We start from the raw sequence: 14,585 nt of genomic DNA, 5'->3' as shown, positions 1-14,585 counted from the left end.
AATGTAGGCAGAATAAGGGTAGGTAGAATAATCTATCCCTTTAAGATATTCAAAATAAGAGTAATAAAATGAATGCTTAAATGAATTTAATTTACTTTAAAGATATTTCAAACATAGAATTTGATTTATAATTAATTCAAAAAAAATTATAATGGGTTTTGAACAGAGAAATTGATTTTTACAATCAAATTGATTTCATGCTATTATGATTTCGAGATTTAAACACTATAGTGTGCATGATCATGTTCTCAATTTTTTTTTCTAATCTCCGAGAAAGAAATAATTAAAAATAATATTTGATAAAAATCAATTTAATTTTATATTCCAGGAAATAAACCGTAGCAAAGGAATGCAAATTGATAGAAGTAAAGAATAAATTTTTTCCTGATAATATTTTTTCATATGCATACATATATACTATTAATTAAATATATTATTTATTATATACATATTTTGTCTTAGTGGAAATAGAAATGAAATTGTGTTATCAAATATTTTTTTTCATGATCTCCTTAATACAGAAATAAAAAAATATTTTTCCAAAAACAGTGTCACAGAACATAATTATTATCATGTACATTTTTTCAGCAATTCATTTAGATCCCGTAAAGATGATACTTTAGGCAATCATGACGCTTTTGGCACGGGGAAAGAATAATAAAAAATCATTAAATTAATTTTTAAAAATGATGTATTATAAAAATATTTTCTAAATATTTATATTTTTATAATTTAATTAAGGAAAAAAAAAAGTTTCTGTTTTTGTTTCAGAATTTTTTTTTCTGTCATGTTTACATAAAGTTGTTATAAAGAAAAGAGAAAAAGAACCCAATCACTTTTATGTGAATGTGAAAAAAAAAAATTCTACATTTAAAAGCAAAAACATTAAACCCTTCAATTAATCTTTCCAAAATACAAAATAGTTATTACATTTTGTATCACTTTTTAATCTTCGATAAGACGAATGGGATAATATTTTAGATCTTTCAAAGGATTAATTTGGTGGCAAATTTTTAAATAATGAATGCGATGACACATTTTTAGAGAATTAATTTGCAGATTGTAAATTTCCCAAAATAAAGTGATGTACTCAGTTTATTTTTATATTTATTCATTGATCCATTTTAAATATGTTTCTACTCATTGTAAGATCGGACGTCTGACGAGTTTCTATTCATTTCTGAAACCTTAGGAGAAGAATCGTGCTGCCGGCTGTTGGTGTTTCGCCTTTGGTTGCTACTGTTTCGTTCTCTTGTTATATTATGTTGGTTTATTCTTTTGTTTTGTTTTGTTTTTTTTTTATTGCTTTTATTGAATAAGAATCTACTCAAATTCTTTGCGATTTTGATTCTGTTAGTGTACTTCTAATTTATGTGTTTTTAGTTCTTTGTTTTTTAAGTAAGAAGACTTATTTTATAATTCATGCCTTAATACAAGTGGATACTTTAATAATTTAATAAATGATAATATTTTATTATATTTAAAAGGATAAAGTGGATTAAAGAAACTTCAACTTTAATTCAATGTTTATGTTTTATATTAATTTTATGGGATGTGTTATATTTACTATTTTTTACTACCAATTGATCAAAATCAAATTAAGACTCTCACTTGATATTATTTTATAATTATCTTTATAATATAATTTATTTCTATTCCTAAATGTGTATTTAATAAATAATGCATATCTTATCCAATAACATATACTGCGATATATATTTAATAAAAAAAATATTAGGAAAAAATTGTCATTCACATCCTAAATTTTCGGAATTTTTTTAATAATAATATCTTCCTTGCTTCTTTTTTTACTTATTTATTTTTTTTAGTATTATCCTTAATCAAGTTTATTGACATTTATCAGTATTCATTTAACAACTACTAAATTTATAGAAAAAATTTCTATAATATTTTCTTATTTATTATTTATTTTATCTTACAAAATTGAATTTTTTTTAATTTTCTTAATATCATCCGTGATTAATTTTTTGTTTATCGAAATTTACCCACTCTTTCTTCATTTAAACTCACATTCTTAAGGAAAATTTTCGCTAAGAAAGTTTTTAAATATTTGTATTCTTTTGGATTTGATCTCTAATCTTTTACTTGATGCATGTTTCACTTATTACTCCACAACACTGTTTGAATTTTTTTTCTTTATAATGAAATTATCTAGTAAGCAAGTAAAACTAACATTAGTGAATTAACATTATAATATACTTTAAATAAATTAAAAACAAATATATCTTTATTAATTTTAAAATAATTTCATTTTATCGGTTTGGTTCAGGAAGCTAGAAGCTACTTATAAGTTAAAGCTAAAAAAAAGAACTTAAAAAAAGAAGCTAAAAGCTGTTTGGAAATTACATAAAAAGTTTAGCTTAAAAATTACTTAAAAGCACATATTTCAAGAAAATTATCTCTCTCTATCTTTATCACTCTTCATTTAAAAAAAAAGCACACAATTCAAGAAAAATATATAAGAGCTTAAAAAAAAGCTCCTCCTAGGAGCTTTTAATTTTCAGCTTTTTTCTTCATTATAAAAAAAGAGCTTTTCATTATAAGAGCTTTTTTCAAAACCTATTTGGCCTAGCTTATACTTATAAGTAGCTTCTAGCTTAAAAAAGAGAGGATCCAAACAGGCACTAGGTTAGCATTGTTGTGAGAAAAAAAAGAAAAAGAAAAGAGAGAGCTTGTTTTATCTAATCTTGATTGTATTAGTTGTCGGTCTAGGATGGCCACTAAAGTCATACCCTTCCGCCGTCCCCTTACCATTTCACAAGCTAATACGAAGCTAGGCAATGGGGGAAAATAGTTACTTAAAAATAAACTGACGGAACCAACTTTAGAACTGGTTATTTATTAATCTAAACAAAAAATCTGGTTATTTAAAAAACAATACACTAGAAAAGATAATAAACAACAGGTACAAAAAGAATAATGGGCGAAGGATGCACCAACTGCACTAAAGATTCATACATAGCGTAAACCTATGATTTACATCATACATAGCACTAAAGTTTCATGCACTAAAGATCAAATGAGGACGGCCACCTATTCATTTAATTTCATTATATCGATTGACGCATATACTTAAATCGGGGTTCAAATTTAAGCATGGGTATGTTGCTTGGTGAATTGACTCCTGTGCTACTTTATTAGAAAAATAATTGTACAACCTCAATTAGCTTAAAATACTCAAGTCTCCAAATTGACCAGCACGACACGGAATATCTGATTTACACTCCTTATGCATATCATCTTTCAAAAGGTGAAGGAGAAAAATGAAAACAAAGTGCTATGGAAATTGACCTAATGTCAACTAAAGCTCAAAATTTATATGTGGTGTTGATCTTAATCGGCCGCCCCTGTCAATCTTCAATCAATTTCAAGTGTCTCGTTTTACCCTCCGACGTGGAGCGGAAGATGATTCCTCCTTCTCTTTGTTTTCTTCCTTCTCTTCGCCTTGGTTAGTGGAAGTTTCTTTCGGTTCTGTGTTTGTCTTCTCCACCCTTGCCTGCACAAGAGACATGGTCCAGAGATGAACATGAACTCCAAAACAAAGCCCCAGACAAAGAAATATAAAAAGATAAATGAGTTTCACTACTCACCGGCTTCTTCTTCCCACCAAATATGATCCTGAAGAAAAATGTCAAGAAGATAACCACAACGGCTACAAGGACTCCAATGGTGAGATTTGGTTGCTTTTCACCCTTTTCAATGAGATCCTGCAGAGAAGGATGGAATTCAAGTCATATTGCAACAAGTGTAACATTACGGGTACCAAGGTTTAGAAAGAAGAGACATTTGTTTAGCTACTTACATTTATTTTAAGCTTGTAGTCACTCAGGAAGGGAATGTCCGCGACCTTGTATAACAGGTCAAATACCTTCTTCTGCAAGGTCAAAACGAAAAATCACGCATAAGAAAGAGGAGTAGGGGAGGAGGAAATCCGGAAAGTAAAAATAAGGCAGAAGAAGAAAGTGGGAGAGTTAAAAGGCGGAGAAGTGTGTGTGTGTGTGAGAGAGAGAGAGAGAGAGAGAGAGAGAGGAAACTGCAAAATGACATTACCTGGAGGCCTGCAAGACCACTTGATCCAGTGTCCAAATCTTCTTCCTTCTGTTTCTCCTTCTCAATGGTAAACTTGGGCTTCCATGTAGTCTCCCGATAGGACGCTGCAACCTTATCATCTTTAGCTATCAAAATATTGTCAAACAATATGCCATCTTGCATTGTCCAAATCTCAATACCAATAGCAGCGATAGGCTCAAAATCAGGTTTTTCAAGTTCAAAGTAGTCAGGATTTGGAATATCCTGAGGCTTCCATATACCCTTATAATCGGGGTTTTCAATAAGGGGGGCATGCCATTTCCCCTTATAAGCTGGATTCTTCTTCATTGGCTTCTTCCACTCACCACAACCAGGAGCTGATTCACACTTCGGGTTATCAATCTTTGGGGCTTCCCATTCGCCATCCTCCTCATCATCCCAATCCTCTGGTTTGGTTGCATCTGGATCATCTATCTCCTCAGGCTCATCATCTAACCATCCTTCAGGTTTCTCAGCTTCTTCATCAACAATTTCCAGGGGTGCATCCTCGTCCCAGTCATCTGGCTTTACTGCAGTGGGGTCTGGAATTTTCGCTCTCTCATCCCAGTCCTCAGGTTTCTTATCATCGGGATCTGGAATTGTCTTGGGAGGGATAAGAGGAGGCTCGAAATCCTCAGAAGATAAGAAATTTGCCTTTTTCTTCTGTTCCCCATCAATCAATATTTGCAACTCATTGTCAGGCTTCAAAATAGCAGTGTACACGTGAGATAGTTTGTCAGACGGGACAGATGGGGGAGTCTTCAGATGGTGTTCAACATACTTCCCACTCTTGGGATTCTTATGCTTGAAAATGAAGTGCACCTTGTTTGTGGCCCCGCACTTGTCAGGACCAAACATGATAGAATATGGAGAATCGTTGTCAAATTCCTTGGGTTTCCATCCAGCCTCCTGTGGTCGAAGATATTTTATATATGCACCACCACATTCAAGGCCATCCTGAAGGCGAGTCTCAAACTGAAGAACAACCGTTTCATCCTTAAGACTCACAGACTCATCAAGTTCCTTTACTATAGCATATTTCCTTGCTTTCTCACTGACAAGAAGCCCATAATCATCATGCCCCTCACTCTTGGCATGCTTCCAGACACCTAGAACCCAAACAAAAGATCACATATTATATCAAATTCAGCAAGAACATACTATGTATGAAGCCACTATGATTGGAGTGGAATTTAGATAATTTGCAAAAGGTGTGCAAGGTTCAAACCTCTGTGTTTTCATCATACCAGGTAAACAAATCAAAAACAAAATATTAATCTACTTCATCCAACTGCTTCAAATATGCACCTCACTACCACAGGAACTAATGAACTGAAGCATGAACGGGGAAAGAAATCCAAAACTAAAATATAAGGAAAAGATAGTTTGCCTAATAAAAGTACTAGCAACGTGTCAATTTTCATGATTTATCCATTCCTATATAATATGGTTGGACTGCGACTGCCACAATATGATGTATGCAGTTGACTCTTATTTTGATAGTCAACACAAAAACTCAGTCAATGACGGCCATTACATCCGCAAGGAGTAATAACTCAGTCAAATCTTCACCGTTGATCTACTTGCATCTAACAATTTATTTAATTAGATGCAAGTGCTATTAAAATTGAGAGGGTTAACTTACACCGTGTAAAACGAAGTAACAGTCTTTGCCAGTGAGGTTCATTCTTTAATACACAAGAGATCCTCAGCATTTGCTAATGCAATCTCTTTATTACTATCAATATAATTATAATTAGAGATTTGCTAACAGAGCCCTTAGCTTAAGCAACAGTAAAAAGTATTAAATGAAAAATAAAGTATTCATTTCATTGAGAATACAAAAAACATTTGCTATTTGCTTCTTTTAAGTACTTCTAATGTCACAAGGAAATACGGGAGGTAAGTGTAATTTCCCAAAAAAGAAGAGTTTTATTTGTTATAAGCATTAATGTCAGGGAAGAAAATGTAATTACGCCATATTATTTTTATTATTGCTCCTACTACGAGGACTAAGACAACCCCTGCCACTATACTTTCCAGGATTGGTTCTGCTCGTCTAGAATCATAAATTTTAGTGAGATTATTATTCAATTCCATCCAATCATGTATCTAGCAAATATATTCATTGTATTTTTCTTTTCTGGATTTAGTAATAGATTTTCAATACAAGTCCTTCTACTACTACAGGGAAAATTTCAATAGATTTGGATTTCAGAGTTATTTGTGAATAAGTTGAGTGACATTCATCCACTACGCCAGAGAGTGGATAGACTGATAAAAAACTGACATGAAGTACGTAAGAAAATTCGCTTTAAAAATTAACAATATCAAGGAACCAATGGAAGAACAACGTTAACTTATAAAAAAAGTTAATTAAAACAACACAGTTTTCATCACACGGTAAATAATATGCAATCAAACAGCCTCCAAAAGAAACAACAGAGTTTGTCGTAGTTACCGTTGTATTCATCCTTCTGGGACACAACCCAACGGCCTTCAAAAGTATCGTCAAATGACTCGTAGAAGATCTAAACCACATCCACATACAACAATTCGTCAATTACAGCGTCACAAAAACATGGATCGGATCCAATTATCCAAAACACACACACACACACACACACACAAACAAAAACGGAAATGAATAAAAAAGAGAAGATGAATTATTACCGCGTCATCGGCATCGTCGGAAGCATAAGAGCTAGAAATGAAGAGGAACACCACAAAAATCCCCAGAGGGATTCGCTTTCGCTCTCCCATATTACACTGTTTCCGTCACTCTCACGGTGAAACCCTAACCTCGAAAAACTTTCCAATTTTAAGATCTAAGTGTTGTTAATTCGAGTTCTAAATAGTAACTAAATCCCACTCTTGTTCAAAGGCGGTTAGGTTCTATTTTATAGATCTCCGTCACACTTCCTTCGAGCTGTTTCAACCAATGGTTTTATGTGCCACGTGATACTGTCCAATAATATCTTGCCACGTCTTCCTTTTGCATCACTCCCCTGTCCTGCTCCATTTAAAAATCAAACCATGTAAAATAATAATTAATATCTTTTCAGGTTTTTTTCCTTTTTAGTACTTTCATCAGGTTCTTTTTTGGTTTTATTAATCTCATGTTAAAGGAATTAAGTTATCTCATGTCATAGAAATAAATTTGTGGGTTCCACCATCTGAAAAAAAGAAAAAAGAAAAAAGAAAAAGGTGACACAGTTATCGAACAGTGTGTAAGAGATAATTTTATCACATATGACATAAGAATAGTATTTCCCTTCTTTTTTTAGTATGAATATATATATATATATATATATATATATATATATATATATATATATATCTATCTCTGAAAAATAATTATCCTTTTAAAAGGATGGCCATTTTGGCTTTTTGACCCGTTTGTCCTTCATTAAATAAAACTAACCATTTTTTCCTTCACTCAAAATATTTTACCAATCTGTCTCTATCTAATCAATTAAACCACGAGACTCAATCGATTAAGAGCAAACCCTAAGCCTCCATTTGTGATTTTGCCCAAATTCTTCCTCTAATCGTGTGGTGAGTTCACAGAACAACATTAATCTCTCATTCCTCTCATGTTTTGGCATGTAGTTATCAGTTTACACCATTATTTTCTTCATTTTTTTATTACGAACCCTAGTTTTTCTCATTATTGTTTGGTTCGATTGGATTGTGTGTTTTGATCTGATTCTTCGGTTTGATGGCTATTTAGTTTAGGTTTAGGGTTATGTATGTAGTCTAGGGTTTAGGTTTCATATATTATTTTGGGTTTGAATTTGATTTCTATTTTTCGTTTTTGTTTTGTTTTGATTATGTTTGTTGTTTGATAAATCATCATGTGTTACTTCTGTTTATCATGTCCCAATTTTTGGTGAATTCCTCCCTTGAGCTCGTTGTATGTAATGTCGCATTTGATTTTCATCATTTCGTTTTTCCTTCACATTGAATACCATCGGGACCTTCAAAATGCCTCTTATCGTGGTAGATCACTATAACATACGTGTTTAAACTTGAGCTCATCTTTCACATGTAATTGGGACCAGGTTCGAATTTTCGAGGTTTGGGTTCAGATTTTTCCAACAAAAAAGGAATATGTAAGTACAATGATAATGATTTCACAAGATTAAAGCTTTAGAGATGGTTGGATAAATAGCCTCTTGATGAGCTGGATTAGAGACGAAAATAAAGAGATTTTGGTGAAAAAAAATGTATAAGTGAAATAAGACCGAAACATGTTAATATAGGATTTCTGACATTGTTTAATTGATGAAGCAATAAATTTGTAATCGACTAAATCATGTGATCAATGTATTATGCCTATTTTGACTGTGTAATCGATTAAGCCCCACGGGTTAATCGATTATACGTCTTTTTGTAATTAATGAAGGGCAAAAGGGTTAAAAAGTCTAGCCATTTTAGTTAAAATTAGTATTTTTTTAATTAAAATTAAAATTAAAAAAATACACATTTTCTCCTATGATCTTCACCGTATGTCTCTTTCTCTCATTTAGAAAAACACAATTATATAATTTTTAAAAGGACAAACATCAAGTCATATATATATATATATATATATATATATATATATATATATATATAGTATTTACTTAGAAACCCTCTAAATTAATATTGTTTCGAAAGCGAATAAATAAGACTAAATATATTCTTAAATTTTGATAGATTAAAATTATAATATTTTAAAATAAGTTAATAATAATGATGTTTTTATATTTTTTTAAATATATTTATTGAAAAAAATCTTTTCCAATCTTTTTATATTATGTAATATGTAAAGATTTGTCAAGATTTATACTAAAAAAAAAAGATTTGTCAAGGTTTGTATTTCAGGCCCATGGGCCAATAAATAACACTATATTTAGACAAAAATGTCAATTAACTTTACATAAATCCTTGAGTATGTTCATGTCAGAGGGTTGACTTGATTAATTTTTCTTACTAATAATAATTGTATAATTTAAATTTTGTTCGGTTCAGGTGGACCGTGAATATTCACCGTATAGGTGACAAATCTATTCGCTCAGAGATATCTATGAGAGTGGGATATCATACGCGCATATAGCCAATGTACAAATCACTGCACACTAACAACATGCGTATAGCCAAGGCGTGGGTGTGTGTGCACAATTATGGCAATAAAGTAAAATAAGTCTAAAGTGTGTACCTGAGAGGTTTAACCCTTTATTTATATAAGAGGTTACCTGTAGGTGTAGAGTCCTGATAGGAGTGTGATTATTTGGGATAGGATGATGGTGATTATCCTTAACTTACTGTTGGGATAATATCACTTTAATCTATCATTGGCTGTTATATTGTTAAGATATGAGCCCATAGAATAGGTCCAAAATAGTTGCTCCCAGTCCGATAATCTGAGTGTTCAGGTTGGCGGGCTGTAATAGTTTTCTTGCATCTCGGACGCTTCTAGGTCCATCCTTATTTGACATATTTGTGGCGTTCTTGAGTCGCTCTACATGCATTTTTTTGTGGGGGCTTAAGCCCCCTTTTGTGTAGTGAAATACGTTGTCGAGTTTGTTCCTGGCCTTTATTTTCTTTGACATGGCCATTTCAATTTCTATCATGCTTTTATGATGCATCTTGCCATTCTTTTTGTTAAAGTTGCTTTAGCTCACCCCGTGTTGTCGAGGCTTTATCTTTTGTGAATTTAGCTTGTTTTACTGAGACTCTATCTTGTACTGCTTTCCAGGGAGCTTTAAAGATTTAGGCTCAGCATGTTGCCTTTTGTCCCTTATCCCATTTATTATCCACGTCCGAATGGTAATGCCTTGGCTTTAGCGCTTTTCGAGCCAATGATATCGCATTTATGAGGTGCTCTTAGGTGTTGGGTTTGTAGCTCGAACAAACTAGGACCGACACGTTCAATCATGGGTCTTCACTAACTGCCCTAATTTCTATTCAGGGGTCTTAAGTCTGAACCTGAATCGATTTGCCGATATCAAAGTGTACGCAAAATATTCTTGAATAATTCACCTTTTACTGAAAAAGTAATAGTCTGTACATAGCTCTTTGCAGTTCACTGTTGTCGTAGCTGCTTTAGGGCCTTTGGAGCTCGAGGCTATAGCCAAGCTTCTGAACTTGGTCCAAAGGTTGGGTTGCTTACAGTGTTGCTAGCTGCCCCGCTGCTTCAGGGCATCTTGGAGCGGTCTGATCCCGTGTGACTCCGCAGGTTGGCCAACCGAGATTTGGTATAGATTATCTGGCCCTCATAAAATACATCTTTTATAAAGTTGTCTAAACCAGACTTGATATGTCATGGAATATAGTATTTGTCTTGATGGCCTTGTATAGTGTTTGTATAGTATTTTGTTTGGTCGGCATGTGTCATCGCGGGCCTTCGTTGGTTGGACCCCCGACTTCTTATCCAAGATCTTGACGATTTATTTTCCAATTTCTTACGTGGAGTCTGTAACACCCCGTATATATCCGGTAATGTTATCATATCATCGTATTAAGTTGCGCTTAATTAAAATGCGGAGTATTTTTTTTATTTTCAATTATGACGTCATTAACATTACCAAGTTGAATTACTTAATTCATTTTCAAACCATTGCTTATATGTAAATTGCAATTCAACATCTAACTGGGAAACCTCATAATATAGAATGACGGTGTGTATCTAAATCACGGAACTACAACACGTAGCTCGGATCATAATCCTGATACATTAATACAACTCGGTTCTAACTAAGGCATAGTCAATCAATAAGGCATGGACAATCCCCATGCTCACCAAATAAAGCAACAAGGCCCAACAAAGTCACAGCTCAACAGTAACAACATTATCATAATATGGAGCTAATAGCATAATAGCAACAGACATAATCCAGCATCCAAGCATAATCAGTGTAAGAACCCGCACCGTTAATTAAGGAATTTAATTAATAAATTATGAGAAAATAGGAAATGATTCCATAATTGACCCTAATAATTATTATGAGGCTTTAATAATTATAGGGCCGACAAAATGGGCTGAGCCCGCCCCGCCTGCCAAATGGGGCGGGCTGGGTTGAGTTTTTCAACCCACCAGCCCGCCAAACCCGCCAGCCCATATGGGTCAGCCTGCCAAGTCCTTTTTTTTTAGGTTACCCAATTGTTATGTAGCTCCGTATCTTAGATTTCTCTGCATGCAAGTGGCTTTTTTGAATTGTTGTGGACTGCTCATACAACACTTTGTTACTTGTTTTGTTACTCTATTTTATCCTGATATGATTTTATTTTTTTATTATTATTTTTGGATTGAAAGATGCATATTTATATGCAGATTATTAAACACTGATCTTCTTGGTTTCATAAGCATATTAGGATTTTATGCAGATTTTTGTATGCTTTCATGCAGAATTTTTTATGTGATTTTATGCAGAATTTATTTTTTTGTATTTTATTTTTATATTTTTTTTACTTAAGGCGGGCTGGCCCGTAGCCCGCCAGCCCACTCATAAAATGGACCGGGTTACTCAATTCAACCCATTTTGTCAAAACGGGCCGGGACGGGCCAACCCATTTTGGGCGGGCTAGTGGCGGGCCGGGGCGGGCTGGCCCATATTGCCAGCCCTAAATAATTATAGTAAGTGAGTAATAATGCTGAAAGTCGCTTTTCGGAAGAAAAGTGCAGATACCGGTTCTGCTAGTCGGTATAAATGCGTGCCGAAAAAGTATCCCGGAAAATTAATATAAGTGCATAATAATTACTAGAATGATATGTAGGACTTGTAAAACGAGTTTCAAGTCCAAATAATGAGAACTGGTGCTACAAACCGGTACTGGCTTGGAAAAGCGCGTACCGGAAAGGTGCTCAGAAAATTATAAGAAAAATATGATAATTCTTGGAAAAATGTGTAGTTTCAGATTCCAAAGTTTGGGATTAAAATGCTAAGCGTAGCAATTAAAGTTAATACTGTGCGTTTAAATGTTAAGTGGCTATATATAGGCTTGTTAGCACAAAACCCTAGGCCATAACACATTCTCTACGGGAGTCTTGGGGCTGGTCAACTGCTGAGTACTGTTCCATTGTGTTCCTCTTCCATTTCTTGAGCTTTGACGCAACTTCCTTCACAAATCCTTCTCCTAAACACTTGGTGTGGGTGAGAGTAGCTTTGGGGCTGTGTTGTTGACCCTGTTCTGTGTTGGGATTGCTGTTTGTGAGTGTTGGAGGGGCTGTCCTCTTGAGTTGAGATGGTGAGAGTCTTGTTCTTGGCTTGTGAAGCTCCAAGGAGCTTCCTTTGTGTGGAAAGGGCCAAGCTTTGGTAGCATTTTCGTGTACCCTTCAAGTCAGACTTGGAGAGGCAGAGTGTGGAGCTCCAAGAGCCTTTACTTATGAGTTTTGAGCCTTGGTATGTTGTACCAACCTTTAACTTGAGTTTTAAGGCTAAAAAATGGTACCTTGATGCATCTAATGGCTAAAAGATGATAACTTGTTGTTGGGTAATGTTGAACACGCCTAGAAATGCATGATTAGGTGTTTAAAATCGGTAAAAATGGAACCTTGGAAGGATATCTTCACGAAATGCATTTTCTGCATTCTGTCGTGAAATATCTGGATATGTGCCCGAGGAATATCCGGATATGTGATATCCGGATATGAGTTTTGAGTATCCAGATATTAGATATCCGGATAAGGGATTCTGGATATCTGGATATTGCATATCCGGATATGTCCAGTTAGATATCCGGATATTGCTTATCCGGATATGGTCCCGAGGAATATCTGTCTGGGATTTCGTAGAACAATAGCTGTGTTGTGTTACAGTAGGCTATTGGGGGTTTGTGGACCCTAGATTGATGAAGTTGAACTTCTGTAATTAATGATTTAAGTCAGAATCGTTGTGATTAAGGAGTTATGGCTTGGTATGGAGCCTTAAGACGTAAAACGTAAGGAAAGACGTTGTCTTTAATTTATATGCTTGTGTTGCATTATTATTGATATAGTATTGGTCCTTAACAGATTGTGAATCTGCTGTGTTTGGACTTTGAGCTGTGGACTCTTGGCTTTGGGAGTTAGCTTGCAAGGTAAGCTTTCGTGTCCTCGGTTTAGCCATGTTGTGGTTCCACCATGTCCCATGGGGGTATGGTTGTATGCATGCTGTGTTACATGCTTTGAATATTTGAAATGCTGTTGAGCTTTATGTGTAATGGCTTTTAATATGCATGTGTTGTTTCATCTTGACGGTAAACCTGAGTATGTAGCGTTATACGATATGGTGATCCGGGGTGAATGCAAGTAGCGTCTTGCACTAGTGTGGGTATTTGGCGTATGTAAATCCTGCATTTCTCTGGCCAGTAGAATAGAATTGACACACATGACATGATTATCTGCTGCATTGCACTATTTTAGAACTGATGATGATATCGGCTTTTAAACTTATATTGCTCATGTAAGTGAGCTTGGGGTGGAAGATCCTTGAGGACCCCTTGCCTTACTGAGATTTCTTGTTTAGAGATTTCACCCACGTTTGGGGAATGCTTATTTCAGGTTCCGGTAGTTTGGTGACTGATGCCTCTGGCGGCAGGAGGCCAGAGCTTAGTTGATGATATTATGATGTTTGCTGCCATGACTGAATATGGATGCTGTTTATGTTTTTCGCTATTTATGTTTATGTTAGTTTTGAGACTGATGTTGGGCGTGTTGCCTTATTTGAGTGAGCATGAGGATTGTCCATGACACTTTTATGTTAGTGCTTTTGATTTGGAGTTGTATAAACTGTTAGATGGTCCGGTCTACGTTGTTGTAGTTCCGTGACTAGAGCCACACTTTTATTATATATATGTTATGAGGTATATTCAGATAGCTGTTTTATTGCAATTACATACAGGCGATGTTTTATTAATTGATTAATAAGCAAGTTGGTAATGATAATGACATCATAATTGAAAAGAAAAAAATATTCCGCATTTTTAATTAAGCGCTGCTTAATACGATAGTATGATAACATTACCAGATATATACGGGGTGTTACAATCAGCATAAGCAGGTAAACATCAATCAACTAAGCTCCGGCTTCCTGCCGCCCGAGGTCTCAACCCCAGCGTTACCTGAACCTGAAATGTGTGCCCAAACGTGGGGTGAGATCTCTAAAAAGAAATCTCAGTAAGACAAGTGGTCCTCAAGGACTCTTCCACCCCAAGCTCACTTACAGGTATAATATAAGTTCAAAAATAGTAATTTCAATGCATGTTCATGCTAAGGCATTTATATCATGACAGTATAATCTCTTGCTCGACGAGCTAAATACTACAACTTATTAATCATGTGATGTATGTAAATGTGGTTCGACTGGCCAGGGAACAGGATAGGGATTATGCACGTCTGCGACCCATCTAAACATAAGAGTCGCAGTCTTATGTCTTACACACCAGAGTCGCTGTCTGATCGTGTAAATGACAACATCATTTTCATACACTACATGTCTTACACACCAGAGTCGTTGTCTGATTGTGCAAGT

General features: G+C 34.6%; 1 protein-coding gene across 2 annotated transcripts; it reads right to left on the bottom strand.

Moving 5' to 3' along the window:
- Window positions 1–2,942: 2,942 nt before the first annotated feature.
- On the bottom strand, window positions 2,943–6,945 carry LOC133312652 (calnexin homolog). 2 transcript variants are annotated; one of them, XM_061513887.1, is made up of 7 exons: window positions 6,763–6,945; window positions 6,551–6,620; window positions 4,072–5,198; window positions 3,824–3,895; window positions 3,605–3,728; window positions 3,548–3,552; window positions 2,943–3,517 (listed from the first exon to the last, which is right to left on the bottom strand). In XM_061513887.1, exons 1-7 carry the CDS (start codon window positions 6,850–6,852, stop codon window positions 3,389–3,391), a joined length of 1,617 nt encoding a protein of 538 aa, XP_061369871.1. In that variant the 5' UTR covers window positions 6,853–6,945; the 3' UTR covers window positions 2,943–3,388. The 2 variants fall into 2 exon arrangements, with proteins under 2 accessions (XP_061369871.1, XP_061369870.1); XM_061513886.1 differs by lacking the exon at window positions 3,548–3,552 and having other exon boundaries at window positions 2,948–3,517; window positions 3,612–3,728.
- Window positions 6,946–14,585: the final 7,640 nt, after the last annotated feature.

Source organism: Gastrolobium bilobum, unplaced genomic scaffold (assembly GCF_033153095.1).
Source record: "Gastrolobium bilobum isolate Gb01-03AN ecotype WA unplaced genomic scaffold, APGP_CSIRO_Gbil_v1 utg11336, whole genome shotgun sequence".
NCBI classification, from domain to species: domain Eukaryota; kingdom Viridiplantae; phylum Streptophyta; class Magnoliopsida; order Fabales; family Fabaceae; genus Gastrolobium; species Gastrolobium bilobum.
Note: the sequence above shows the minus strand (reverse complement) of the source record. Positions and strands in the feature narration are given on the sequence as shown.